The sequence below is a fragment of the Haemorhous mexicanus genome, chromosome 6 (genome assembly GCF_027477595.1).
Source record: "Haemorhous mexicanus isolate bHaeMex1 chromosome 6, bHaeMex1.pri, whole genome shotgun sequence".
In the NCBI taxonomy this organism is placed as follows: Eukaryota; Metazoa; Chordata; class Aves; order Passeriformes; family Fringillidae; genus Haemorhous; species Haemorhous mexicanus.
The window spans coordinates 21,081,377-21,107,816 of NC_082346.1; the positions used below are offsets into that span (position 1 = coordinate 21,081,377).

The following is a 26,440-nucleotide window of genomic DNA, read 5'->3' on the forward strand; positions in this document are numbered from 1 at the left end:
GAAGACAAAGAATTTGGCTGCAAAAGCAACCATATCAAAATGGTACTTTAGCTTCTGCTCACACTGGTATTATTACTGAGCTCAGAAGAAGAGAATGCCCATGTGCTGGGGCACAGATTTGGGAGCTGATGCAGCCCATGCAATGCTTGTAATGGATTGCTCCTATAAGGGGCCTTTCCTAAAGTCTGTACAAAAAATATATTAGGGATAAATATCCATAATTGCATCAAATCCTGCTACTGACTTGCCTTAATGCTGAGATAGCTGGCAGGTTTCACAGTGGGACAGGTACCTGAATTCACAATTATCTGAGGGGCTTCTTTACCACAGCAAATCTACCCTTCCAGAAAAGGGGGCTTGCACTGCTTGAGATGTGGAAATTAAACTCTTGCTGTGCATCAGCATGAGCATTCCTTAAAGCCAGCATGAGAACTGCTGCTGTGTATTGAGCTTTAAGCATAATGTGAGTCAAATGAAAAATGTTACTCATTTTTAGAGCCTTTTATATATTCAGTGGCAGGAGTTTGGTTGTTTTAAAGTGGTAACAAGGAGAATTTCTCCCCTCTTCTCTTCCCTCAAATGTACCTCAGTTGATAGGTTCTTTGTAGAAATCTGGCTCCTTTTAGATATCTCAATCTAGATGTTGTAACTAGCCAGTTGCTTTTTGTAATAATATTGTCCCTGCTATGTCAGAGTGTAAGTGGCCATTTGGGACATGGCACACTGACCTCAACTCACCAGGGGTGTTTCTCCAGGGGAAGGCAACTGTTCTTTGCTTGAAAATGGGAGAGTTTGGCTGCAAGTTAGTCTTGTGTGCTGTTAGAAGTTGTAGGGTTTCTGCCAGGAAGGTGTGACAGCTGCAGTTTCTCAAATAAATGAGGAAATTCTGTTCTCCCAAATGAAAACCAGAAAAAAGCCTCCACATTTTCATAACTGGGAAAGAAAGTACTTGCTTCAGGTGTTTGAAGAGTCAGCTACCCTTTCTATCCTTGATCCTGTTGTTGAGGCAGTTGATCAGGGTTGGCTACTCTTCCTAGTGTCTTAGCTCTCCTTGCCATTCTGCACCTTGTGAAATAGAAAACTGTTTTTGGAACCTGCTGGCTAATACTGCATAATATGTGCAGTGGTTTTTTAATATGCAGGAGACAGAAGAGTATTGAAGGAAGAAATGCTAAGGCACTTTCTTCTCATCTCCTGTGTATTTCTGGTGCGCATCATATGTTTTAAAAGTTCTGTCTGCAGTTCCTTGGTGAGCAATCATGAATTTATTACAGCAACTAAGCCTCCAAGCAAGACAAGCTGGCAGACAAATACCTTCATGGTGAAGTACTTACTTCATGCCATTTAACCACCAGAGAGGGTTTCTCTGCTAGCATGTCTTCCTGATAAATAAGAGGAACAGTATGGATTAATCCAGACTTTCTGATGAAGTAGATCAACCTCTAATGTGAGAGGAACAGCCCTTTTGAGAAGGAGAAGGGTCAGGGAGATATTTGCTGTTTGGGATAACTGCTGTAGATTCAGTTCTTTCAAATACCTGATAAATCTTCTGCTGGCATTGTGTGAGCAACTGTCTGGAGTATTCTAGCACTTAGAAGATGCTGGAAGAGAAACCTGGTGTATCAGTAGATAAACTCTGATTGCATTCTATCATTGGTTTGGAGCTGTATTGGGAAGCAGCACTCATGTCCTAATTTGTTTGTCATGAGATAGAAAAGCAAAAAGAAAACTGTATTTTATCTTATTGCCTAGACTTGATATCTGTTTCTCCTTGTTGACAGCTCTGTGATTGAAATGCAACCATGGAAAACCATCAGCTTTTGGTTGCAAGGTGCTTTGATTTCTTAGGTGACTTCTGCCCTGTGCCTGGTGTTTGGCTACTCTAGGGAGACATTATCCAGAAGCTGGATGACTTTTTCTTCACTCCCTCTCTCCCTATTGCACTCCCAAAGGTGTATTGTACTTCTTTGCTTATCCAGGAATTGTTGAAACTGCAAGTTTGTAATTAAAAGCTGTTCAGTAATGGGTACCTGAGATCTGGGAAATCTAGAGGGAAATCTGCCTCTTCTTGTTCTGTTCCATTTAGTGAGTGGATTTTTCCCTTTCATTCACGTGTAGATCTTTGTTTTGAGTCTGTTTTCCCCTTGCTTTATTTAGTGTGTTTGTTGATGAGTTTATTTGATTGATATGAAAGGATTACATTGTTTTCTATTCATAGCAACTTTTATGCTTCTGAATGGGGACCACTTTGTGTAGCGACAAAATGAAATAGCCTCATATGGAAATGGCCTTATTTATACTTTCACTGGATAAAGGCCATTAGAAACATGCCAAAAGGAACAAACCTGGAGGGAGTGAGGAGCATTCTTGAAGGTCTGCCACATCATCTTCTAGTTCTGTTCTTGGTGGTTTTCCTGGGCTATGGTGAATGAAACTTTCTTTTCAAGCTTTGTTGGTGCATGTTTCAAATTGATGACTACTTTCCAGGACTCTGAAACACTGTCTAGTTAGTGCTTATTTTTGTGGTTAGGGTTTTTTTGTTTGGGTTTTTTGTTTTGTTTTGTTTTTTCTTTTTGGTGTGTGTGTATAAAGGAAATAGCGACGCTCTCCCTTTTCAGCTCTCTTGAGTCTCTGGATTGAATCTGGTTTTATGCTGCAATAGAACCACACCCTGGGTCTGCACTGAAAAGGTTTATGTGTAAACTTCGTTATCTTGCATTCTCTTTGTGCTGGGAACATACACAGGCAAAGTCACCAAGACCCAGTGATAACTGCCTAAGCTGCTGTGGCTTGACTGCTTCTTCCAGCACTGGGTGGCTGTCTCTCTGTTTTACTGCATCAATGTGGGATTGAGACTCTCCCTAGATTTGCAAACCCTAATTTGCAGCTGTTTGTATCTTTTTTTTGTCTGTTTTGTTTTGCTGTTTTGCTTTTTCCTTGATTGTGTCAGCTCAGAATTGAATTTTCTGGGCCTCCATCAGACTTGGCACGTAGTAAATAATGCTTAAATTTCAAAGCACTGCACAGTTTTCAGCCTCAGAGAGGGCTCGTGGGGTGTAAATATTTATTTATGTTTGTGTAAAGGATGACAGCAGTGCAAAGAAACTTAATATGTTGAAGGTCTCTTGCTGAATGGGAAACATCTGCAATTAGAAGTCAATAGAAGTGGGATTGTAGAAAACCTACTGTATTTCTGTTCATTTAAAAAATATATTAATTATGTATCTTGTTGAGTTGCAATGAATTTTTGATTCCTGTCTCTGCATTTGAGGTGTTACTGCCAAAACTGTTTAACAGAAACTAGGTTGTAAAATGGATGGCAGTTCCAAAGTCAGTGATTCCTTACTCTGAGCCAGTGGAATTTTCTGTCTGCAGCAGAGAGCAGGTAATGTCAACTTTAAAAACCTTGCTTTGTGAGGAAACACCACAATCCAAAGCCTACCCTTTTTCTAGCAGTAGGGATTTTTGGCAGACTTTTTCTTGGCCCATCCTTCTTCCTATGGCTTGCAGTGAGCTGTTAAGAATTCTGTGCAAAGGGATGTTAATTTGTTTTTGTTAATAAAGAGTAAAAAACTGGGAGTATGATATCCATAAGATAACAGATTTACCACTTAGCATTTCCAACTTTCTCTTTTCTTTTTTCAAAGCACACAGAGAATATACAGACCCCAGGGCAGGGTAATACCTAGTTGTTCAAGTGCTTTGAGCTCTGTGGATGAATCCTGTGTGTAAGGGCAGCTTCTTTGCTTGGTACAGCAGTAGCCAGATGGCTGTGCTGACCTTTGATTCTGGCTAATGCATTTATGACTTATATTAGTGCTGTTTTGAGTAAATCTTCCTAAGAGTTGTCTACTCCTCTGTCAGTAGTAACTTCTCAAACCTTTGTGCTCACAAGTATAGTCCTGGGCATGTAAAACTGAACACATCTCACAGAAGCTCCATTCTAAACTAGAACAGGGTAACTGTGATTTCTGTCTTGCAACTTCCAGCTTTTTCTGGAAGAAACATTACTTTTGTCCTAGTCAGCTGCTTTGTGCTAATGATCTTGTCAGCTGTGCAGTTTAACTAATATTCCATTTGTGGGATTCATTTTGGTGGCTGTGTCAATGTGTCAAGACTCTGATTTGTAGGTGTTTTTCTGGTTCAGGCAAAGTTAGAAGTCTGCTGCTATGATAGTGGAAGAAACAGGAGACAATAGCTTTTCCCTGTACCATGCAGACAGAAATGATGTAATTTATGAGTTACGTAAGCGCTCTGGTATTTCCGTTCTTTGTCACAATTGTTAGTTTTCCTTATGCTTACTTACCTTTCAATTAAATCAAGTCCTGTCTGAATGTGGCCACTCAAAACATTCTTTCAAAGAAACCTTTCCTGTTTCTATTTTGCTGGTTGCACACTCCCACTGCACGCAGTCCTTGGTTTTAAATTGCATGTGCCGTGTCCAGTTGGAGAGGACATGGCCAGCCTTTCCCAGCCCACCACTGTCACACAGTAAGAAGAAGCAGTCCTGTCTTCCTCTCAGACTGAAAGAGAAATAAAAGCCTGGACTGGAATGCATAGTGCTGTTCATGTTGTAACTGGCTCTAGTAAGGTGTAAAAAGATTTTCCATTTATTTCTAGGTATTGCTAAAGTTTCTTTCAACTCCTTAAATATTACTGTTTTCTGAGGAGGTTGAAAAACAAGAAGGGGGTTTTACAGAGTTTTGTTGATTTATATCCAGTCAGTTTCATTGCATCATTTTTTATTTTGGTGTGAAGAGTGACTAATGTTAAACCCAAACCCTTGTGCAAGGTGTTGTAGTTGTTTTGAATATTGGAAAGCTTATTAAACAGCATGGCAGTGTTACCAGTGTTCATACACTCCATGTTTTCTCCCAAAACCATACTCTGGCCCCCTTTTGCCATACACTGGAAGTTTGCTAGATAATTCATTGTATTGCAGCAACCAACAAAATCCCTTGCTTTTTTGATAAATCTTTTTTGTTTATCGAGAGTGCTGAGGTAGCTGTGCCCAACCAGCTTGTAAGGGAGTTGCCTGCAGTCAAAGTAATTCTAACACACTCTTTTCAAAAAGCACTTACCATTTTGTTCTTTGGAGCTAAAACCTCTCCTGTTTTTAGAGTGTATCTGATTTTCTCCCCACAAGTCTAGAGATTTCCAGAGCCGTTTGTACTGAGACTGAGTCTGTACATGCAGGTGCATGCTCATGCATATACATAAAACTGGGATGAGTCCTACAATAGGTCATTGTTCTAGCCTAATTAGCAGGCAGGCAAATGGGAAAGGACTAGCCTGGCCTTTTCTGGCAAAGATTAACAGAGGCAGCCACTGCGGTCCACATGTTCAGGTTGGGTGAATAAATTGGAGCATTTGTTACTGTGTTATAGATGTCTTGTTACTTGTCAAATGTGAAGTGGGCCAAGGGAAGAATAAAAAGGGGTCTTGTCAAGCTGGTGAGATGGCCTGTTTTGCTGCTGTCAGCTCTGATTGCAGTTAGTTTTGCAAATAGAATACAGTTGCCATTTCCAGCAGTGAAGCATGAATTTTTAATAACAAAAGCACAAACCAACCAAATCAAAGCAAGAATGATATCCTAGCATAGATACAAAAAATACTGATTTCTGGGTATGGCAGGAAAGCATCTTGTGTAAGTGCCAAAACCAAAAGGTTTCTCTAGGATTTATTAATTGTAAATAGAGTTTAGAGTCTTCTTATTTGTTGGTTTTTTTTTTGTTGTTGTTGTTTTTTTGGTTGTTTTTTTTTTTTTGTAAGCTCAGATGTTGTTCTGATGCCCCATCCCTGGAAGAGTTGAAGGCCAGGTTGGTTGGGACTGTGAGCAACCTGATCTAGTGGGTGGCATCCCTGCCTCTGACAGAGGGGTTGGAATTAGATGATCTTCAAGGTCCCTTCCAACCCAAAACTTTCTGTGATTGTATGTCAACCAGAGCAGCTCATCAGCTCTTATTGTTATTACATCTACTAAAAATTTCTCTTGAAGATCTGAACTGAATAGAGAAAAATAAGTGGTTCAAAATTTAAACCAGTTGAAAAAGTAAAACAGTTTGAGTATGGATATTTTAAAATGTTTTCTAAATGGAAGTTTTAGATTGATCTAGTTCCTCCTGGTTTTCTATTTATGGTTTGCATAGAAAACTTCTCATAAACTTCTACTGAAGTGTTTGGTTGCTGCAGTTGTGATGTTGGAATAGCTTGCATTTCCCACTCCCCTCCAAAAAGGCTTTTGTTCATTGTGTGGTGTTATAAATGACCATGTTGTAACAGTTAGCAGTTCTGTTGGGAATCTCTTGATCATGTGCTTAGAGAAGTGACTGCAGTGAGAGGTTTGGAAGATGAAGTTAATTAAATGTATGTTACAGCACTTTAGCAGCACTTTAGCACTTTAGCCAGCTAGGTAAATTGCTGGCTGTAATGTGTTAAGCAGATTCTAGGGTATCTAGGATAACACTGGGCAAGTTGCAGCACAGCACTTCTGCAGCCTTGAAAACATTCCTACCAGCATTAATAATCAAAATGCCTCCATGATACAGATAAAACTAATGAGCCAGACAAGCGTGTTTGTCCAGGTTTTTAGAGAGAACCAGTGTCAAGTTCTCACCTCTTGGTGCTGTGCTCAGAGCCTGCTGCCAACTCTTTAGCAGAAATTTGTTAATGGAGTCAAATGCAGTTGCAACCAACTGTAATTGTAAACTGTGTTGTAATAAAAGACAGGATTTTTTGCACCTATCAAAAATTACTTCTGATGACAATCTTTTACAGGCTTTCAGCTGGGGGATGTAACTTTGTGATACATGCTGGGGTAACATTTTCTCTCTTCATGTGTATTTGATTGTTCAAGGATGTAGGTGCCTGTCTGTCAAGAGTCTTTTTGTGTAATATTTCACTTAATTTTAAACATCCCTACAGAATTAACCAGGTAGCTCATTCCCCTTATTATTTCTTTTCCTCCACAAGCCTCAGTTAAATTAGAAAATAGAAGAAATTACCAAGAGATATTTCATTCAACTACCAACAAAATGTCCCAATTGTCAGCTGAAGATTTTCTTCTTGTTCACTCGATCAGCAGGGAGAAGTTTTCTTCTTCCTGTTTATTTTCAGCTGTATCTGTCCATGGGACAGAACTGAGGTTGGGACTATATCTGCAGTAGTGTTTGCTTGGAGAAAAAGAGCAGCTGAACGTGTCAGAAACAAATGGTTTCTTTTGATTTGCAAGAAGATTCTAGTCATGTAGCTGATTCAAGGTGGCTGGGCTGTCCTGTTCCTGGTCAAAATAATGCTTTGTGTGCAAATAAGCACATGGTCTCATGCAGAGGTGAACCTACCACAGAGCTGGGTGAGATAAATCTGAGTCTAATTATTGCTGCTGTGAGGAAGTGAAGGCTGTTTTGGTACTACTTGTGAGTTTTAGGGGGTGTTAATAGTGTCTTTCAGCCTGTTGTCTAGTCAGCATTTCTAGACACAATCTGGGCCTTAGACTGATGGTTGCTTCCCCCGAACTTGTTTACAGTGAACCAAGGTGACCCTGCAATCCCTTGTGTGAAGAGGCAAAACATATGCATTTGATTCTTATCTGTTTGTTCCCATGCAATGAGACTTGTAATGTTGGTTATCCTAGAAATACATGTAATATTGGTAATTGCTGTGTTATCACTTGCTAGGCATGTATTTGATGGTCCTGTGCTTCACAGTACTTGTAACTTCAGTATTAAGGTTATGATTGCAGACACATTGATATAGTAGAAATTCAGAGGTTAAGGTGGATATAAACTTGAGTGCTTTTGGTGTATGAACAGCTGCCATGCTGTTCCTTGAGTATTAGCCATCTCTCTTGGACACCTCTTCCCTCCAGGGCATGTTCCCATGAGATTGTTTCAAGAAGATGCCTGAAGAGATCAGTTATCTCTTTGGGACCTTACTCAGGACCCCATTTCTTTGCAGGATCCTGTGCTGCACCATGTCATGGTCACTGCAGCCAAGGCTGCCCCCACCATTCACACCCCAGCCAGTTCTTTGTTGTTAGTTAGTACAAGGTCCAGCAGCACATCTTTCCTTGCTGCTTCCCCACCACCTGTGTTAGAAAGTTGGCATCAGTGCTCTGCAGGAGCCTCGTGCACTGTGTGTGCTCAGCTCCCCCAGCAGAGATGGGGTGGCTGGAGTCACCCATAAAACCAGGGTGTGTGACTGTAAGGCTCCTTCCAGTTGTCTGTAAAAGACTTCATTCACTTGCTTCTCCTCATCTGGGGTCCTTAACAAACACACACAGCAGCGTCACCCTGCCTGGTCTGCTCTTTAATCCTAACCCAGAAACTCTTGACTCATCATCCTCCCTGAGACAGGGGGCCATGTGTTCCAGGTGTTCTCTTAAATAAAAAGCAAAACCAACATCTCAACTGCTTTTTAAATGTATAATTGACAACCCTTCTGTGTCTGTACAACACTTAGATGACCAGATATATCACCCTTTCCATGTTGACTTCTGAGGCCTGAATTTTTACTTAACTTGCACTAAACAGTTTTTATTTTGACTCCCATAATGAATTATTTCAGAAGCATAGAAGCTAGACATAAAACTTTGTTACATGAGGTCTTTGGTTCTGCTGTAGTTGCTTTGTCTCTCTTGCTTTGCTGTCATGAATGCATGGGCTTTCATTCCTCGCTTTTCTCCAGGGGGTTTTTCACCTCTGAGTTTTTGTTCCTCTCCTCTGCCTAAGCCTTGCCTCAAAGTGATGCTGTCCTTGCCAGACCTTGTCAGCTGATGCTAACTGGGAGAATCATTCTTGCTGGAGCCCCTCACTGTGCCAGCACAGGTGTTTGTGGAGCCCTGCAGGTTTGGTTGTTAGCTTAGGCTGATGGCTTCATTTCTACTGAGTTAGTTTTTGTTTGGAGCAGCTCTTTGGTGTGGTTTGCAGCACACAGCCATGGTACAAGGCCATGCTGGGCTTGCATGTGAGACCGGGTGATACAGAAGTGAGAGGAAGCAAGGAGGAGAGCAGCACTGCTTCACCCAGGAGTTGTGATGGCTTGAGGTAGTTCCAAGGGCTTAAATGATGTTAAAACACTGCTCTTTTAGATCCTTTCTGTCATTATACACTTGTGCCCTGAACACTATTTCTTTTCAGAGCTTCTGAGGTGATAGGTGGAGGCTAAACCCGGATTTCCAAACTCAAATCCAGCACACATAGTGAATGTAAATTTGGTTGTGTTGTACAATAGATTCAACTTCTGTGTCTTCAGAACTACATAAGCATGTCTAGGTGTGAAATATTTATAGAAGAATGTTCTCATGAGTATTTGAATTTCTGTTAGTCTTAGATATGTCCCCATGATGGCCATTTTCATTCAGTCTCAGCTGTTGAGGGAAGCTGGAAATTGTCACCTCCTAGTGGTGTTTGCTGGTCTGGATGAAATACAACAAATGACTTTTATTTAGCTTTCCAGTTTTGGAGTATTGCTAAACAATAAAACTTTCTTGTCGGTTTTCAAAATACCCAGCATAAACTTGGTAACAGAAGTAGGAAAAACCTCACATACGTTTTGTACTGAAGCATGCATGGGTGGATGTGGGGAAACTTTATTAAGCAACTGCACATTTGCTCTGTCCCCTTTTATTGCATTAATAAAAGAAGCTTCCACTTCAGTCAACTGAAGATGCCATTTGTCCTTGAAATGTACTCCAAGTTGTTGTTTGGCACCCTTTCCACAAGCAGGAAAGCTTTGCAGTGGGCAGAAAAAAATAGAAGACAGAAAAGAACAACAATCCTATTGCCTTAGAATTGCTTTGCATCATCTGTGGCCAAATGATAAATACTTGCTGTGGTTGTGACTTGTTTTCTTGTTGGACTGTCTGGAGTAAATCATTAATGGAATTTGTTTACAAAATATCCAGTCTTCTGTTAGCCCCTGTCATTTACTGCACAGGGCATGTGTGAAAACTTGTCTAGGGCACTGACGGAGCTAGCGAGACATTTGGCTGAGCAAGTCTCTATAATGTGATGAAATATTTGGACCTGAACCCACCAAATTGTTTTATTTTTGGATTCTAGAGACAGATTGCTATGGTCTGTATTACTTTAGAAGGCTAGGAATAATTGTCATCTAAAATACAAGCAAATCTATATTTTCATGAAAGCTTGATGTCCTTATTTAAGGAAATCTCTTCTTGTTATAGTGACAGTAGCAGTTCACAGCCTGCTGTGTTCCACTGAAATCTTCCCATCAATAGCAATGGAAATGATGCCATGAATGCTTTTCTCCCCAGGTGCTGAGGAAGTCTTGCTGCTCGCCAGAAGAACCGACTTGAGGAGGATTTCCCTGGACATGCCAGATTTCACTGACATTATTCTGCAGATAGACAACATCAGACACGCCATTGCCATTGACTATGACCCTGTGGAAGGCTACATCTACTGGACTGATGATGATGTCCGGGCAATTCGTCGGGCCTATCTTGATGGCACTGGGGCCCAGACTCTGGTGACCACGGAGATCAACCATCCCGATGGGATTGCTGTGGACTGGGTGGCCAGGAACCTGTACTGGACTGATACTGGCACAGACCGCATCGAGGTGACCCGGCTGAACGGGACGTCCAGGAAGATTCTTATCTCAGAAAACCTGGATGAACCTCGAGCCATAGTGCTCAATCCTGTTATGGGGTAAGTTGGGTCTTTAGTGAGAGCCCTGTGGTAGGTCTTGGGATCCAGCTCATGGTCTCCTGAAAGTGAAAACGTGCAAATTGCAGGATGATGCCTGTACTGTTTGTCAGATAGTCAGGAAATGACTGGTTTTCCCTTGATTCATCCCTCTAATAATGTGTACTTAAAAGGTGACTTCTAAATATAGTGTTCCTCAGTGAACCTATACATTGGGTTTTTTGGTTGAATTATCTGTTCTCTGCATCTTCAGTGTTATCCTAACTGTGAAGGAATTGGGCCACTGCATATTTTCCGTAGTTTAATTCATTTATTGCTCAAACTTTATATTGTCTTCACTGATTACTGTTTAAGCTGGCTTGTTTGCTGCTGCTGGGGAAGCAAAAAGCAAATTCTTTCAAAAGCAGCACAGACCTTCACTCTTGTCTTGCCTGTTGCATGCATTAATTGTTCTCCTTTTTTTTTTCCCTAATTTTTTTAAAATTTTTTTTTATTTACAGCTACATGTATTGGACGGACTGGGGTGAAAGCCCAAAGATAGAATGTGCTTATTTGGATGGCTCAGAAAGGCGAGTTCTGGTGAATACTTCCCTTGGGTGGCCTAATGGCTTGGCACTGGATCTTGAGAAAAACAAGCTTTACTGGGGAGATGCAAAAACAGATAAAATTGAGGTGAGTAACAGAGCCATACTTGGGTGCATTTGAAGAAAACAAATGCAGTTCTCATATGCAGCTTTGTCCTGGGGTAGACTTACCCATTTTTGGAGAGTCTGTTGTTTCATTAATATTAAAATTATACTTAGCATAACAAGACATATTTGAGAACAAAGGAAGTACATTCATGTGGTTCAGAAAATTTCTTCAAGAAATGGTATGTTTGTTATGCCTACTTTGCTCCAAGTGTAATTTAATTGCTTGAAATCTCAGATTTCACCTGAGGCTTTTGCAACAAATTGGGACACTCAGGTAAAATTTATTTAAAAGATGTTTTGGCTTGTCTGTGGTGCTTGGAACTGCTATTTAAAATTGCTGGATGCAAAAGACAGTGCAAGGTTCGTGTACAGGAGCCAGTGGATGTGGAGGCCCAGGAAAGCCATATTTCAGGATATTAATGCTTATGTGATGTCCAGACTTGTGGACAAGAGGTAAATTTTAATGTACCTACTGCTTTGAAAACAATATAGGCAGTCTGTGCCTGAATTTGAGGAGGGAAATTTCTACCTTGGTCACGGCCTGTGAAATCAATTGAGTTTTAATGTTGTTTGGGGTAGTAGCATGTGTAACATTTTTTGATAAATTAGATAAATAGACTTTGAGAATGACTGCTTTCTAAAGATTTTGCCATCAGGAAGAGAGGAAACCAGACTGTCTGCTAGCTCCAGAAATTTAACTTCATTGTTTGTCAGTAGCTAATACTGAGTTTGATGACTACCAGAGAGATCCTGTCTGCCCTTACCTTTCAGCTTGCAGGACAGGGAGGATTCCAGATGCCACCTTTTATAGCTGGGGCTGCCTTGTGTTTCGTGGGGTTAGGCAATCTGTTCAGTCTGTCTTACTTCACCGGCAGGCAGCAGATCCAGCAATCCTGTTTGGTTTGACATCAAAGTCTAAGAAAACCAGAGAAACCAATGTAAGGGCTTTTTATTCACTCTGTTTTTCTTTCATGCTACTCCACTGGCCCTAATACGCACGAAACCTCACTGTATGTCATTTGAGGTGGGGCATTTCCAGTTTCACTTGCTGCTGCTGCCACTCAGCAAAAACTCATTTTTCCATGCTTATGTTTTGTTGCCAAGAAAATGCCATTTTAGTAGCAGCCACTGTGTCTCAGTGATTGGTTCTGTATGTATGTATGTTGCATCCACAGCTTGTCAGAAACAAAAATCAGCTGACTTCAAGTCGAGGATACATATTTATATTTTATACTGTAGTTGACCCAACTGGGTACTGGCATTTCTCTTTTTTCCCAATAGACACCTAAAACTAACTTGAAGCATGTTACTGGATAAATTTAATTTCTGTTCTCACCTAAAATCAGCATATATGGACGGTAGATAGTAAGCTCTAACTATTTTGTAGCTCATTAGGTCACAAAAGAAAATAAAAGCTGATGATGTTGTGGGTGGTTTACTCTCTTGCTACACTTCAAGGAGAGAGATCTTGCTTCATCTTAAACGATGTTCAGATTTATGCTGAGTGCTCCTGAAGAAGGAAGTCTTCAACCAAGTGTTTTGCCCCTACCCAGTTCAGAAAGTTGCACTCTGCAGGTGCATTGTACTGCAGAAGGCAGAGAAGGTGCTGCCTTGTGCTGAAGGTGGGATCCCAAATTGCTGTTAGATGTAATTGAGAATTGCTTTCATCACATGGCATGCCTTCAACTGCTTTCTACATAGAACAAACCATTAGGGTGAATACAGCTTGTGCATATTTGTGTGTACCTCTGCTTGGTATTCTGCTCTAGCCTCTGGTATTCTAGATCTGCAGGGAGTCATCTTACTTTTGCTGGGAAGGCCTGTTTGAATTTAAAGTTCTTAAACAGTGAATGAACTTTGTACAGCTTGGAAATTTGATAGGCTGAAGGCGTCTGTCCTGTTTTTCCTGGACCTCGTGTGTGAAATGCCCTGTGAATGTCCCTGGGTGGGCGGGTTGGTTTCAGGGCTGGTTTTGTTCAGTTCTGCTAACACACTGTGTCATTGCTTTTGGGTGCACTCTTCCTCAGTTAGAAGACAATCTCTGCAGAGCTGTTGAGGGTACACCAAGCATCCCCCTGTACCAGGAGACTGTGTTTCATTTGTGCATGGAGAACTTCACAGGGTGAAAGCAGCAGTTACCCTTCCTGTCAAACCCCTTTGCTAACCTTCCCATCTGCAGCGCTCAACTGCCGCACAAAGGGCCCAGTCACTCCGCGAGCAGCTTGCATCCTGGAGAAACCACTTGGCAAGGCTTGTCAAAATTTTGTGTGACAGGAGCCTACGGGGCTTTCGCTGCAAATTTGGCACCCTGTGGTAACACTGTTCCCAGGTTTTAAGTTTATTTTTTAAAATCACTTTGACAAAGAGTATGGCAAATAGAAAATAGATAGCAAATTTTGAGTCGTGTCTCTCAAAACCATGTGTTTGTCCACACAGCTTCAGCTACAAGTAAAGGGCATGGATTAATCCAGCTGAACTTTGGATTTTTCTGACAGAGAAAAGTTACTTTCCAGGAACAAACAACAGATTAATAAGGATTACAGGATTCCAGCAGAGAGAGAAGCAAAGGCCCACGTGTATAGTTTCCTAATTCTTCTTTTAAAAAGTTTATGGCAAGCCAGGTTTCCCATGTATTATTTCTTCAATATTTGCCTAAAGTGCCTAAGGTTTAGTTGCATAATGAGCAATTATGAAATTTTCAGCTGCCTGTCATTATGTATGCATTTTAGTTGAGCTTGTGCAATATTCTTGGAATAAGCATTCAGCAGAGTATCCCTTCTGGCAGCTTCCCCTCGTTACTCTCTTCCCTTTCCCCTCTGTTGACAAATGTCCTTTGTTTGTTTGTTTTTGGGTTTTTTTTATTGTTGGAGATCCATAATCCCATAAGTATCACATACACAATAACATATCACATACAGTAAGTCTGTGCAAGTCTATAGGGTGCTTTAAGTGTAAGTCAGCACTGGATCATGATCATGGAGCTCGCTGGAATTTCTTCCCCAGGTGCAGTTGTGGGGGCTGCCCTTGAGTTTTCAGGAAACAAGCTTTATAATTAGTGTGTTGTTGATCACATTCTGCACAAATAATATAAAAGGCTATTTGGAACAATTTGCAACTTAAATATAGGAGTAGAATTTGTAGAAGTCAGTTGTACTGAGGAGAAAAAATAATAATTAAACTAACTTAAAGCTGCTTTTTCTAAACAAGTCCAAGTATACTTCACATATTACACTTTATTTTCCAGTTATTTGACCTAAAAGATGCAGTATTTAGTTTATACATGAAACATTTTCTCATAACTGATATATTTTTGTATGTGTGTTTTATTTTTCAGCAAAGGATTAAAAAAACTATGCAATGTAATAAACTACTTGGGAGATATTCTGTACTGGTTTACTGAAACAGACAAATCTTATGGGGAGAACAACTTATTTAAACTTATTGCCACATGCTAATTAGCTGTATAAATCTCAAAGCATTGCTTTTCTATAAATACATTTCAGAAGACCTAGTTTATTCTTGTATTAATGTAAATAATTCCCACACTGCATATTTCTATTAATATATGAGAACAGAAAAGTTAAATGGATATAAAAATAAGGAATGCAGGATCCCCTTAACTGAAAGAACAGATCTACAATCTTAGATCAGTCTAAATAGGCAGGTGCATTAATAAAATTATTTTTATTTATAACAGTGGGGGAGCCTTAATTTCAGTGGGCTTTTTTGAAACTTTTCAGTGATATTCGAGTGGCAAAGAAGTGTTATGAATTGAAACTTACAGTGTGGTCCTTAGATGAATCATATATGTATCTCCTATACTTTTTTCTACATCCTGTATTTTTTACTTCTGATAAACTGGTAGATTAAATTCTTTCCAGCTGCAAGAGCTACATATCTGAAGTGATCTGCACCACATGATGTTGACATACAATGTGTTCATGTTGAGTAGCATGTGTCAGAATTGGGCTGGCAAACCTCGTGTTCATCCCTGCAGTTCGTAGAGCTCTGTTCAGCTCTGTATTCCTGCAGCTCCTTTGGATGATGCCACTTCTGCTTTTTCTGTTTGCAGTGCTCTTCTGCTCTTCTGACTGGCGTTAAGCTGTGCTGTTGGAGGAGTGACGTGTGTGCATGTGCAAGGCTGTTGGGTATGGTTTTTTTGTTGGGGATTGCCTGTGTGGTTTGTGAGCATTGTGTTCCTCTGTGTTTTTATTCATCTGAAGTAGCTGTCAGGTCTCTGTATTGCTCTGCCTTTAGCTTGAGGAACCAGCAAGCATGAATGCTGTTGTAGGTGGATGGGGAATTTTGTTTTGCCTGAAGGGAGCTGCTTAGCAAACTTCTGTCACATGAGAGCTCTGTTTGTAGCAGTGTCCCAAGACCTGCTGTATAACCAACTCTCTGGAGGGGTATAATCTGTACTGGTGAGTTTGAGACCAGACTTAGACTGGGAGCTGCATAGCAGTTGTAGAATGGATGGGAGGAGTCATTTGAAGGAAGGACTACTTTAAAATGTTGTTACAGGGATTTTTTTTACTGAAGGAGTGATAAAGTATTGGAATTGTCTGCCTGGGGAGGTGGTGGAGCCACCACCTGAATCCCTGAATGTGTGAAAGACTGGATGTGGCACTTGGTACCATGGTTTAGTTGAGGTGTTAGGGTATGGGTTGGACTCGATGATCTTGAAGGTCTTTTCCAACCTAGTGATTCTTTGAATTCTGTGACAGTTTGAGAAGACTGATGATAAATCAGTTATGTTTGCCTTTCCCAGAGGGACTTTGCTGGCATGGAACACAGACTTTTAGGGAGGGAGGGAAGAGAGCTGTATCTTTGACTAAAACAAATACTAATTCTACAAAATTATGTACAGCCTCACAGGGGTGTGCACCTGTAGAAAGAAGGAAACCTGGCAGCCAGGGAAAGAGGATCTTTATTCTCTCTTGCTTAAGAATCCCCACTCTGTCATCTATCTGTCTGTTGGCTGTGTTCTGCTTGCAACACCAGACTCATCACCAGATTTGAGGTCAGGAGTAAGCGCCTCACTTCTGACTCCCAGGGATGTCTCAACTTCCTCTGCAATGAAGAATTTTCTGCTCATGCATGTTTGGAATGATCTTGACTAATTTGCTATCATAGAAATGATATTTCAGTTTGTCCAGCCTTGTAGACACCAGTCTGTAGTGTGGAACAGACTGCTGAGATGACACACAATGATCTGTAATGTGCAGCAGGTCACACTGGTGAGTGATTTCAGATCTTAATGGCTTTTAGTGAATTGAAACTCTTCTGAGTCTGTTACATGTTCCTAAACCCTGAACTTTGGTTCAGGATTTCCTGATGTGATATGACCTCTTTCTGGAGCACAGAAATAAAGCCAGACTCCATCTGCTAACAAACAATGCACATATCCTGCTCATGAGCACAGAGCCTTCTAGCTCCTCTCTTCTAATGACAAGATGAGTTTGTCTGTGTTTTGCTTACTGCTTAATTAGGCATTTCAATATGTTATTTTATACCTCGCACCCCATGAGTGTTATTTACTCCTAGAGGACTTGTGCCAGGTGTGGGAACTGTTGAAGAAAGTCAGATCCAGTTTCACAGAATTAGATGTTTTAGGTCACACTTTTCTGCTTTAAGCTAAGTAGAAAGAAAGTCTTGACAGAGCAGAAGACTCATTGACCAAGGAGATAAACTTATGAAAGTGTATTTCCTCCTGTCCCTTTTCAGTGTTACCTGCCAGGTGAACTTACATCTGAGCCCTAAGCAAGTGAAAGTTATGGCAGTGTCGAAGAAGAAAGTGTTAATTATAAGGAACACACCCAAGCTGTGGCTGGTTCCATCCTGTGTTCAGCAGTGCTCTTGGAGATGCATAAAACTTCCCATTCTTCAGCAAAATTTTCTTGAGAAAATTTTTTTCTGCTGTTCTGGATGGGATAGGATGGGTAGGGAAGGTGGAATGCCTCTGCAGATGAATGATGGCCTAAACTCAATTAGTCTGTTCTTTATCACCTTCTGGCTGAAATGCAGCAGCCCAGTTGACAGGGATGTGGGGGCTTCATCCTCAAGGTATGTGCCATGTCTCCGTAGCAGCATGAGGTGCCATGAGCACATTCTTAATTCTTTAGGCTGACATTTCCCAGATAACTAACTACAAATCAAATTCAAGATGCCAGTTCTTTTCTTCGCAGCCTAGGCCATACATATGGAAAAGGCAGCTACGTGTCTGAAGTGAAGACTGTTGTCTGGGCTACTGTTGAGCATAAATGGGTTTTCCATAATAAAGGCAAATCTTTTCTGTAGTAAAGGGAATTTTTTCTTAGAGGTTGTGCTGAGATGCTGGATTAGCCTTCTCTCTTTCCCCCTTCCCCAATTTTCGGGAACTGAAACACATCAAGGAATTCTGTTTCTCTGTTCCAAGTGCAAGGTTCATATTAGTTGACCTTGCCTTCAGCATCATAAATAACCAGAAATTCTCATCTGTAAAGGAGGAGAGCAAAACCAGCCTTGCAGCAAAACCCCATTGTGTAGAAGCAGTTGCAGCAGGGACTTGTCCCACCTAGATGATACAGGAGATAATGTGGCCTGTGTTAGTCATGTCACTTAATGCACTAGTAGAAAACTCTCAAATAATATTTTGATTGAATGAGATCCCTCCATAGGATGGTTTTGATCAGACATTCTCTTAAACTTTTATATGCCCCTCTTGGTATTGTATCAAATAGCTTCAAAGCGAAAAAAACATGCACTTTAAATACTCCTTTGAGTCCCTCCACACTCAGATTTCTACCAGTATAAACTTACATTAATCTATAACAATTTGTGATTTATTAGAGCTGCTGCATTGCCATAAAACCCTCTAAAGCTTGTGTAATTATCCAGGAACTCTTTTGTTTTGTACTACTCATTTAAAGGGACAACTTAAAAAAGAAGCAACTGACAGGCAGCTTCTAAATTTGGTCTTTGTGGAGTGCTCAGAAATTACTTCTGTATGTGCAGCTTTTGCCATATTTATCGAGAGGAAATCCTGAGGATGTATTAAACTACAAAGGTGAAGAATTATTTGAGTTTTACATGTTTGGGGCTCTCCTTTTTCCCTGGAGAATTATTTTAGGCTATCTGATTTCAAATCACCCTTTTCCTCTTGCTAGGGAGAGAATTCTGCTTTACTTCCACTGCTGGGATCAGCTTCCTGTATGTGAAAGAGGGATTTTGTGTGTAGTGGTACAAAGGCTTCTGTACCTATGAAGAGTGGAAATGAGCCCCCCTTTAAGAGAACCTGATGTATATTCTAGCACAGAACAAGTATGTGTTTTTCCAATTGCTGAGAAAAAGTTGGCTTCTATGGAAGCTGGAGTAACTTTGAGTTTGTCAGACTTGCAGGTAGGATAGTTGAGAGAGGTTTTAACTTGGTAACCTTCTTGAAGTTACTGGCTATATTGTTTGCCAATAGCTATGACTGATTTCCTTTAAGTACTGTTACCTTTTATGATTTCATTTTCCTACTTTCTTCTGTATTTTCCCAAGAAAAATGCTGAATTTCCATAGAGCTTACCTCTAACCTAGAGGGAAGGTGGTTTTTGCTGCCTAGGAGTTGTGATCTCATGAATGATGTCTTATACCAGTGTTGGAAGAGACTTGTTTCTCTGGTGTTTTGAAGACAGTTGTGCCAGTATGCACAGTTTGTCGCCATAGTTTGGGAACTCACTTTTCACTAAGAAAAAAGTCCTTCCCCTGCTCTTGTTTGAACCCTTTCTTGGTGTTTAGTGACCTTAGGTATGAACTTCTTAAATGAAGAATACAGAGATATTTTTGCCACAAACACAAATTCCAGCCTTCAGCTTTGTTGGGTCATTTTTTTTAAGGCCATCCGCGTTAGTGATGGTATTTCACAACACCACAGAACATCATATTGGAATGTTCCAGATGGATTGTCTTGAGCAACGCTGGGAGGGCAGGTGGTGGTACCACAGGTGCCTGGAAGCACAAATTTCTGCAGTTTTTGCTTGTGAAGCTCATGGAACGTGGATGCTGTAAGGAGCAGGAAACTTGGCGTGCTGGGCTGGCGCGGTGAGGTTCCCATGCTGCTGAAGAGCTCCCACTGCAAATAAAGGTGTGGAACTTGCTTTTCATGCCACATCTTATTAGTGAAATTTTGAAAGCTGTCAGTACCATTTTTAGACTCATATCATCCAGGCCTAAGGAGAGGGAAATCTAACAGACACACATGACAGCCACCAGCAGCCTACCCTGGTTCTCCCAAGCTTGCCTGCAGTGGTGGGAACTTTTTCTGATAAATGTCGGTAGTGTGGATGAGACCAAAGCTTTTTGTGTCTATTTATCCTTTCTAAAAATTCTTCAGTGCACTGATGGGATAGCAGTCACTCAAAGGAAGACTTCCTTTGCTTGGCTTGATTGACCAGAGTCATTCTGTGGGAAAGGATGCTAACTTATTCTAAACTGGAGGTGACCCTGGCCTTTTTGTGAGCAATAAAGACATAATAGAGGCCCAGTTAGGGTTCAGCGGAACCCCCACAGCCATCTGCACACTTCATTGGCAGAAGTGGCTTTCACTTGAACTTGCATTTGACAAGTGTTTTCTGTCTCTTTCTCATTCAGAAGGGTCCTTCAAAGCCAAGTAATTGAAATGCTTTCACCCCTCACTCCTTTTTCTCCTTCCCCCAGACTTGCTTAAATTGCAGGGCTACTGGCATTCAGTGTTAAATGAGTAAAAAGTGCATCCACTTCCAAAGCTCTCACTTTCTTTCCCTTCCCATAGGGAAGTTTCTAAATAAAAACCCACCCTCTTTTCCACACTCTCCAGCACCAGCTTCAGAAAGGAAAAGTTGGGGGGAAAAAGTGTTTCTGTTGCAAGATGTGTACCGTTTTTCTCCCTCCCTCTGTTTTTTTTTCTTTCCTGTGGTTTTTTTTTTCTTCCCCCCTCATCAGGCTGGACTTTTTGAAATGAAACACAAATCAGGTCTCTGGAATAAAAGGTTGTGAGTATGCCTTGTGGCATTTGGAATGAGGCTATTCACTGCCTGAATGACTATAAATAGAAAGCAAGGAGCTGCGTATTTCTCAGTTCAGACTCCCTGCAAAGAAGCGCCCTTCCCAGTTAAAGGGTGACTTTTTGAAAGAAGCCTTGTTCCTTGGGCTGAATTGAATTGCTCCAGGAATTCTTCTCCTTGCAGCTTGCATAAAAGGCGTTAATCTCTAATTTATTTCTCCTTTTAAAAGGCAGTGTACTCCATCATAAATGTATATTCTTAGCCATGTTGCCAGATATGCCTGTCATGTCTGTACAGAGTTGCATGTAAAAAAATTCTGAGTGCAGAACATTGTTCTGGGCAATTTTTGTGCCTGAAAGCCTTCTTTTTGGCTCTGGGCCAGCTGTCGGCTCCCTTTTTATCTGGTATTCATTCTTTAGTGGGAAGGCTAAATTAGCAGCACTCAGGTTTTTGTGGCTTTTTTTTTTTTTTTAAGGGATCGAGGAACAGAATGGGAATTGTGATTGATTTTTATAATAAAAGATTTGATTCTACCCACACACTTGTGATGTTGCCGATGGTAAGAGCTCCAGTAGGTTACTGTTGCAGTTCTGCAGACAATTTGTTTGGCTGATTGGGCTGTGATGAAATGCTGATAAATCTCCCGTGTTGTGCAGTTATGTAAATGTAGTGCAATCATTTTTCTTTTGCCTCCCCTTTTCAGAAAGGCTGTAGTATTGAAGAAAGACACATAGTAGATGGGAGGAAAATGTTTGACAGGTTTGTGAGTTGGCAGTGTTAAAGATCCCAGCACTCAAGATGTTGGATTGGCTTTTTTTCTTTTTTTCACCCCTTTTTTCTCCCCCCCCCTTTTTTCCTTTTACTCCTCTCCTTTTTTCTTCCACCCTTTCCCCTTTTTTTTCTCCTAACACAGTGGTGTTTTGTGTGGTGTTATTTTGAAAGCTGCTTCTTATTTTCTCCTCAGACCTTTTGTTTCACTTTTTCTTCTACTTTCAAAAACTAGCAAGGGCAGCCTTTTCCACAGTCTTCTTTTCTCTGTTCATGGTTTTTTAAAGAATGGGTCTATAGTTTCTTTGCATTGCTCTTTCCATTACTTATGGAAACCTAGTTGTGTGAGTGGTTTTTCTCTTCCTTTGTTTAACCGAGGAATTAAAAGGTTGACAAATACCTTGTTTTTTTAAAGCCCAGCCTGTGCATGGTTTTCAGTGGTTTTTGCATTAGTGCTAATGTAAAAATGAGAGCAACAGCAGACAGGAAATAAGGGGAGCAGTATGTCAGAGCTGTTCACATTTCTAATAGAAGAGAGGAAAAGCAGAAAAAGAAGTGTGCTCTTCAGTGAGACCAGGAAAGCAGTTTTTAAGCAGCTGCCAACCAAACTAAGGAGATAAGAGATTCTCCAATATTTAATTTCTTTGTAGTTTCCTAAATTGTAAATTTCTTAGCCTAAAACTGATGGTCAATGTCAGTTGAGTTTTTTCATAGCTGGACAAATGAAAAACTTTGCAGAGAAATGTAGTCAAGTTGGTAGTTTCCTTCTCTTGATTCCAACTGTTGGGACTTCTTGATCCTTATCATTTCATCATTGTTTTTTTACCTTTATAAATTCCTTTGAGCAGAGCTCTTAGTTTAGAAAGACAAGTGATTGCTCAGGTTATATTTTGCCAGTTATTCATCTAAGTTGCCTTTGAGTTCTTCACTTGACTTAAAGTTACTTTCCAGATAAAAAAAATCATGCATTTTTCCTAGATTAAATATTGCATTGGTTTATTTTTAATTATGTTGCCCACTAGTTCATGGTTATATGAAATTTTGGATCGTGTGTTCTTAAATTTATTGGTAAGATTATTTTATGTGTTTAAAAGTAGAACATCATGATTTGTAAAATGGGTGGCAAGGACAAAGTGCATTTTTTTCCTAGTTATGGATCTGGTTTTATTCCTTGTTAAAATATCAAACTTTTTTGGGAAATTTAAAGCTAGATGAAACTTTCCAGGAAGGACATCATTAGAACCTAGGTAGATGCCTCTGATGTAAAACTGGCCTCCTTTTTGTCAAATATTTTGATATTTTTGTCTTATTTTGAAAACCTCAATGCTGTCACCTAGCAGGTGAAGCTCTGGAGAGGCCTTTGTCACAAGAGCTGTGTCCTTGGAGAAAAGTCAGGTGAGATCTGTCTCTAGGAGAGTAGAACTGGCTTTTGTTCCTCTTCCCTGAGGTTCCTCCTTACCAGGCTGGTTCAAGCAGTGAGGTTGGGGCCAGCTGCCCTGCTGTCCCCTTCCATTCCTGTAGCCTGTCCATCTGGTAAAGGCCCCAGCAGTTAACTCAGTTCTGCACGGGCAAAGTCCCCACTCAAACCCCATGCCTCTTGAGAACATCTCAGAGTGGATCTTTGTTTTATCAGATAATCAGAACTGACAAACTCCATGCCTCAATTTCACCAATGTTTGTGATGAAAGGTCTGGTTTGGTTTCAGGTCTCACTTCCCTTAGCAGTTACAAGGGTTTAACCAATTGTGCTCAAACCATGTGGATGGTCAGTTCTCTAATTGACCTTCTGGTCCTCTCTGCTCTCATTTGTGAGTGTTTCTTAACCCAGAAACCATGGCTGTTTGTCTCAACCAAATTCTCTGCTACCTGTGAACGAGAAAAGTGATGTAATTGCTTTTTCCAGTGAGGTAAGCTATAAATCAAAATGTTTCTTTTATTTTAACACTGTTTTTACTGAATCCCTTTGTGTTCCTTTGGTTTTGTCTTTGCTTTACTTTTCTTCAGTCTGAAGACCTGTGAGGTAGCAGTATTGTTAGCTCCCATGGCTCCAGCTGTGTTCCTGTAGGAGTCAGGAGGGTTCTGTGCCTTGTGTGTGACCAAGAAGACCTGTTCACCTTGGCCACATCTGGAGGCAGGGCACTGTTGTCTGAGGTGATACAGAAAATCCTTTATTAGGGGGTACTCGATGTGCCTTGTATGTGTGGGCAGACTCAGAAGGATCTGGGGTTAGGAAGGAATATTCCCTGTCATTTGCTGTCCTCCCTGGTGGGTGGTCCTGTTCCTGTCAGCACAGCATAGAAGTGGCAGCTGTGCATCTGTGTGGCAGTGTAGGTGTCATCCACGTTGCCGGTGGCATGTGGGTGGGTGACATTCAGTGCCACTAGAGGGACCTCAGTGTGCAGCAGTGTATGAATTTACCTGGACCCCATGTTCTTAAATGGTGTTGAGAGGGACATCTGGGAACCATTGGATGAATTGGTGATTTGGCAGGTGTCAGGTTTTTTGGTTGGAAGGGAAAGCAGTTGTGTTTCTCTTTTGAAAGGCAGTTCTGTGCTTTCCACTGGTAATTGGTCTTGTCATAAGGCAGCACAGGATAATCTACATATACCTTGTTCTAATCTACATATACCTTTTTCTAACTGTATAACTCTTTCTGAACACCCGAGTTTCTGGTGCAGGTTCATCCTCACTGGGAATAATAGAACTACCCAAGTCTGTTGTCAGACCAGAATATTAATGGATGCCATATTATTAAATCAAATCAGTAAAAATGGTTTAAAGAGAAGCTGCAACCAGCAGCTGAATGTGGAGCCAGTACTCTCTGCATGTAGCAACACGAAGCAGGACCTGGACTGAAAGCACAAAAATGTGTCTTTGATAAAATGCAAATGAAATATTTGTCATGAGCATTAAAAAGAGAATTGTTTGGGTTTGTTTGCACAGCTCTCACAAAAATAATGTCAACTTAAGCAAATTTTCAACACCCAGCTTGTCACTGCCTGGACAGCTTGTGTAGAAACCATTGCAGCTGGGAAATCTTGTGCCTGTGAATTTATGCTTAGATTGGAAGTTACTCTTGAAGGCTGTGCTGTGCTTTGGAAATTTCTGCTAGTCCAAACTAGAAGAAAATTATAAGAAATGACATTGCCCTGCTGAATTCCTACTTAAAAATAGAAAGACCAGCCTAAGGTGTGACATTACCTTAGTGATTAATGCCAGATTCCATGGGGAATCTTGGAGGTGGCAAAGGTCAGAACCAGAACTTTCTGAGGACACTCCCAGAGGAGTAATTGCAAGACTCCTGGGTTTGGGGTTTGGTTTTGTTGTTTTTTTCTTATAGGCTGGTTGTGTTTAGCAGAGGTTTAATAAAGTCCAGCCTTGGATTTGTTCCCCTAGGGAGAGACTGGATTTTGCAGCAACTTTTGAGAGCGTCTTGTGAGGCAGTGAAACATAAGTGCTTCCCATTTAGAGAAGGATTAAAGTTTGTACCACCCAGTTCTGCAAAGCTGAAGAGCTCTTGTGAGGGGCAGTGATGTTCCCTGCTTAACTTCACAGATTATTGAATTGAGACATGAAGTGAACTGCTGGGATTTGGGTCTTGGGCCAGGTCTAGGAGCTGGGCAGGTTAGGAGTGTGGAAGGAGTTGTGTCCCTCAGCCTGTGCAAGGGCCAGGAAGGTCATTTGCTCAGAGCACTTGTGTTATCCTGAGAGCACCATCACTCCTTCCTTCAGCGTGAGATGTTCCTCTGTTAGTGGGTGTTTCTGGCAGGGCTGCACTGGGGAAATCTTCCAGCATAAAGTAGATCCCCAGGGGACAAAAGTAGCTGGTACTTGTACTGACTTGCTGCAAGACCTTTGGCTGAGTGTTTCAGCATCTTGTGCCCCTGTGGTGGAAGAAGGTGAGTGTTTTCCAGCTTGTTAAAGCCTTACTTATTTAAGGTTTATGAAATGCTACATAAATGCAAACTTACTGTTGCCAGCAGATGAGATTTAAGGCGTCTTTGCAGAGTGCCACAGCCTCTCCTTTGGCCTCTGCTCTTTCTTCTGTATGATTTGACTTATGCTTTTAATCTTCTGATCTTGGCAATCCACCTTACGGGATCCAGCCGCAGACCAAATGTCAAAAATGTTCTCAGTAGAAGCATTTGCCTTTTGCTACTGGCATGGCCCTACGGGCAAGAAAAGTGACTTGTGTTCTCCTTGTCTTTGACGTTTTGTGGTCATGCCATTATGGAATGTGGCCCTGTGGACTTTGTATGGTGCTTATGCATGGCGAGGTTTTGTTTTGGTGTGACCATAACACCCTTGGGACAGTTCTACCTTGTCTGTCTCCTGTCTGTTCCCCCTATGGAGGCAGTCCACAGGGAGGAGGAATCCCATGTGTTCCACAGAACCAGTGCTCCTGATGTCACCCTGTGTGGCCCAGAGCTTCTCATCCATGGTTTTTGTTTTCTTCTACTTCTGAGATCTACAAGACAGCTGTCCTTTTTTTTTTTCCTTCCCTTCCTTTTCATTGTTATCAGTTACCTGTTGATTGTGCTACAATGTATAAAAATCAGTACTGGCTGTTACCATTTTTAAGAACACATTAATGTCATGTCAGTCTGTGCGTTCATCATCTATTTGCTGGCTTTTGAAAGTTTGGATTTGTGATTGTAATAAAGCACCCAGTAGCCCAGGACAGCTTTGTCAGTGCAAAGTTGAAGTTGGTTTTGTTGGTGGATATCCCATCTTGACAAAGAAGTTGAAAACACATTAACAAATGATTCTGGAAAGATTAAAGATTGACAGTGAGGCTTGGGAGGTGGAAGATGGCTGAGGTCAAAGATAATTTGCTGCTGTAGATTGATAATAAAACACAAATCATTTAGTGATGGAGCAGCAGACAGACTTCTTAAACATGTCTTATCTCCAAAGTGGAATGGGATACTCATGCTATGAGTTAATTTCTTTTTCTCCAGATTAAACTTGGTATAAATGCACGTTTTTCTGTGCCAAAACAAGCATTTATACAAGAGGATGAGGAGGCCCTTTGCATCTGTATGCTGTTAGCATCTGACAGGTTTGTGTCAGCACACGAGACTCCAACAGTTTATTCCAATAACATCCAGGTCCTTGCTTGTCTTTGAGTTCTTGAGCCACAAATCCATTGGTGAATCAACTTGAGGACCACTGTCTTTTTCAGCCTTGGTGATTTAAAGTAAATTGACTCGAGCTTTTCCATTAGAGACCCCAGCAAAGAGTGAAATGAAATTCATTTCAGTAAGTTCTCAGCTATCTTCTGCTTTGGAGAGCTGAGTACTAGG

General features: G+C 41.0%; 1 protein-coding gene across 2 annotated transcripts in view; it reads left to right on the forward strand.

Annotated features, from left to right (window-relative positions):
- The window catches only part of LRP5 (LDL receptor related protein 5), a 126,706-nt gene that overhangs the window by 55,781 nt on the left and 44,485 nt on the right, over positions 1 to 26,440 (forward strand). For both annotated transcript variants that reach the window (XM_059849193.1, XM_059849194.1), the window contains exons 6-7: positions 10,277 to 10,673; positions 11,171 to 11,342. In XM_059849193.1, coding sequence (XP_059705176.1) covers positions 10,277 to 10,673; positions 11,171 to 11,342 — 569 coding nt within the window. The remainder of the gene's footprint in view (positions 1 to 10,276; positions 10,674 to 11,170; positions 11,343 to 26,440) is intronic.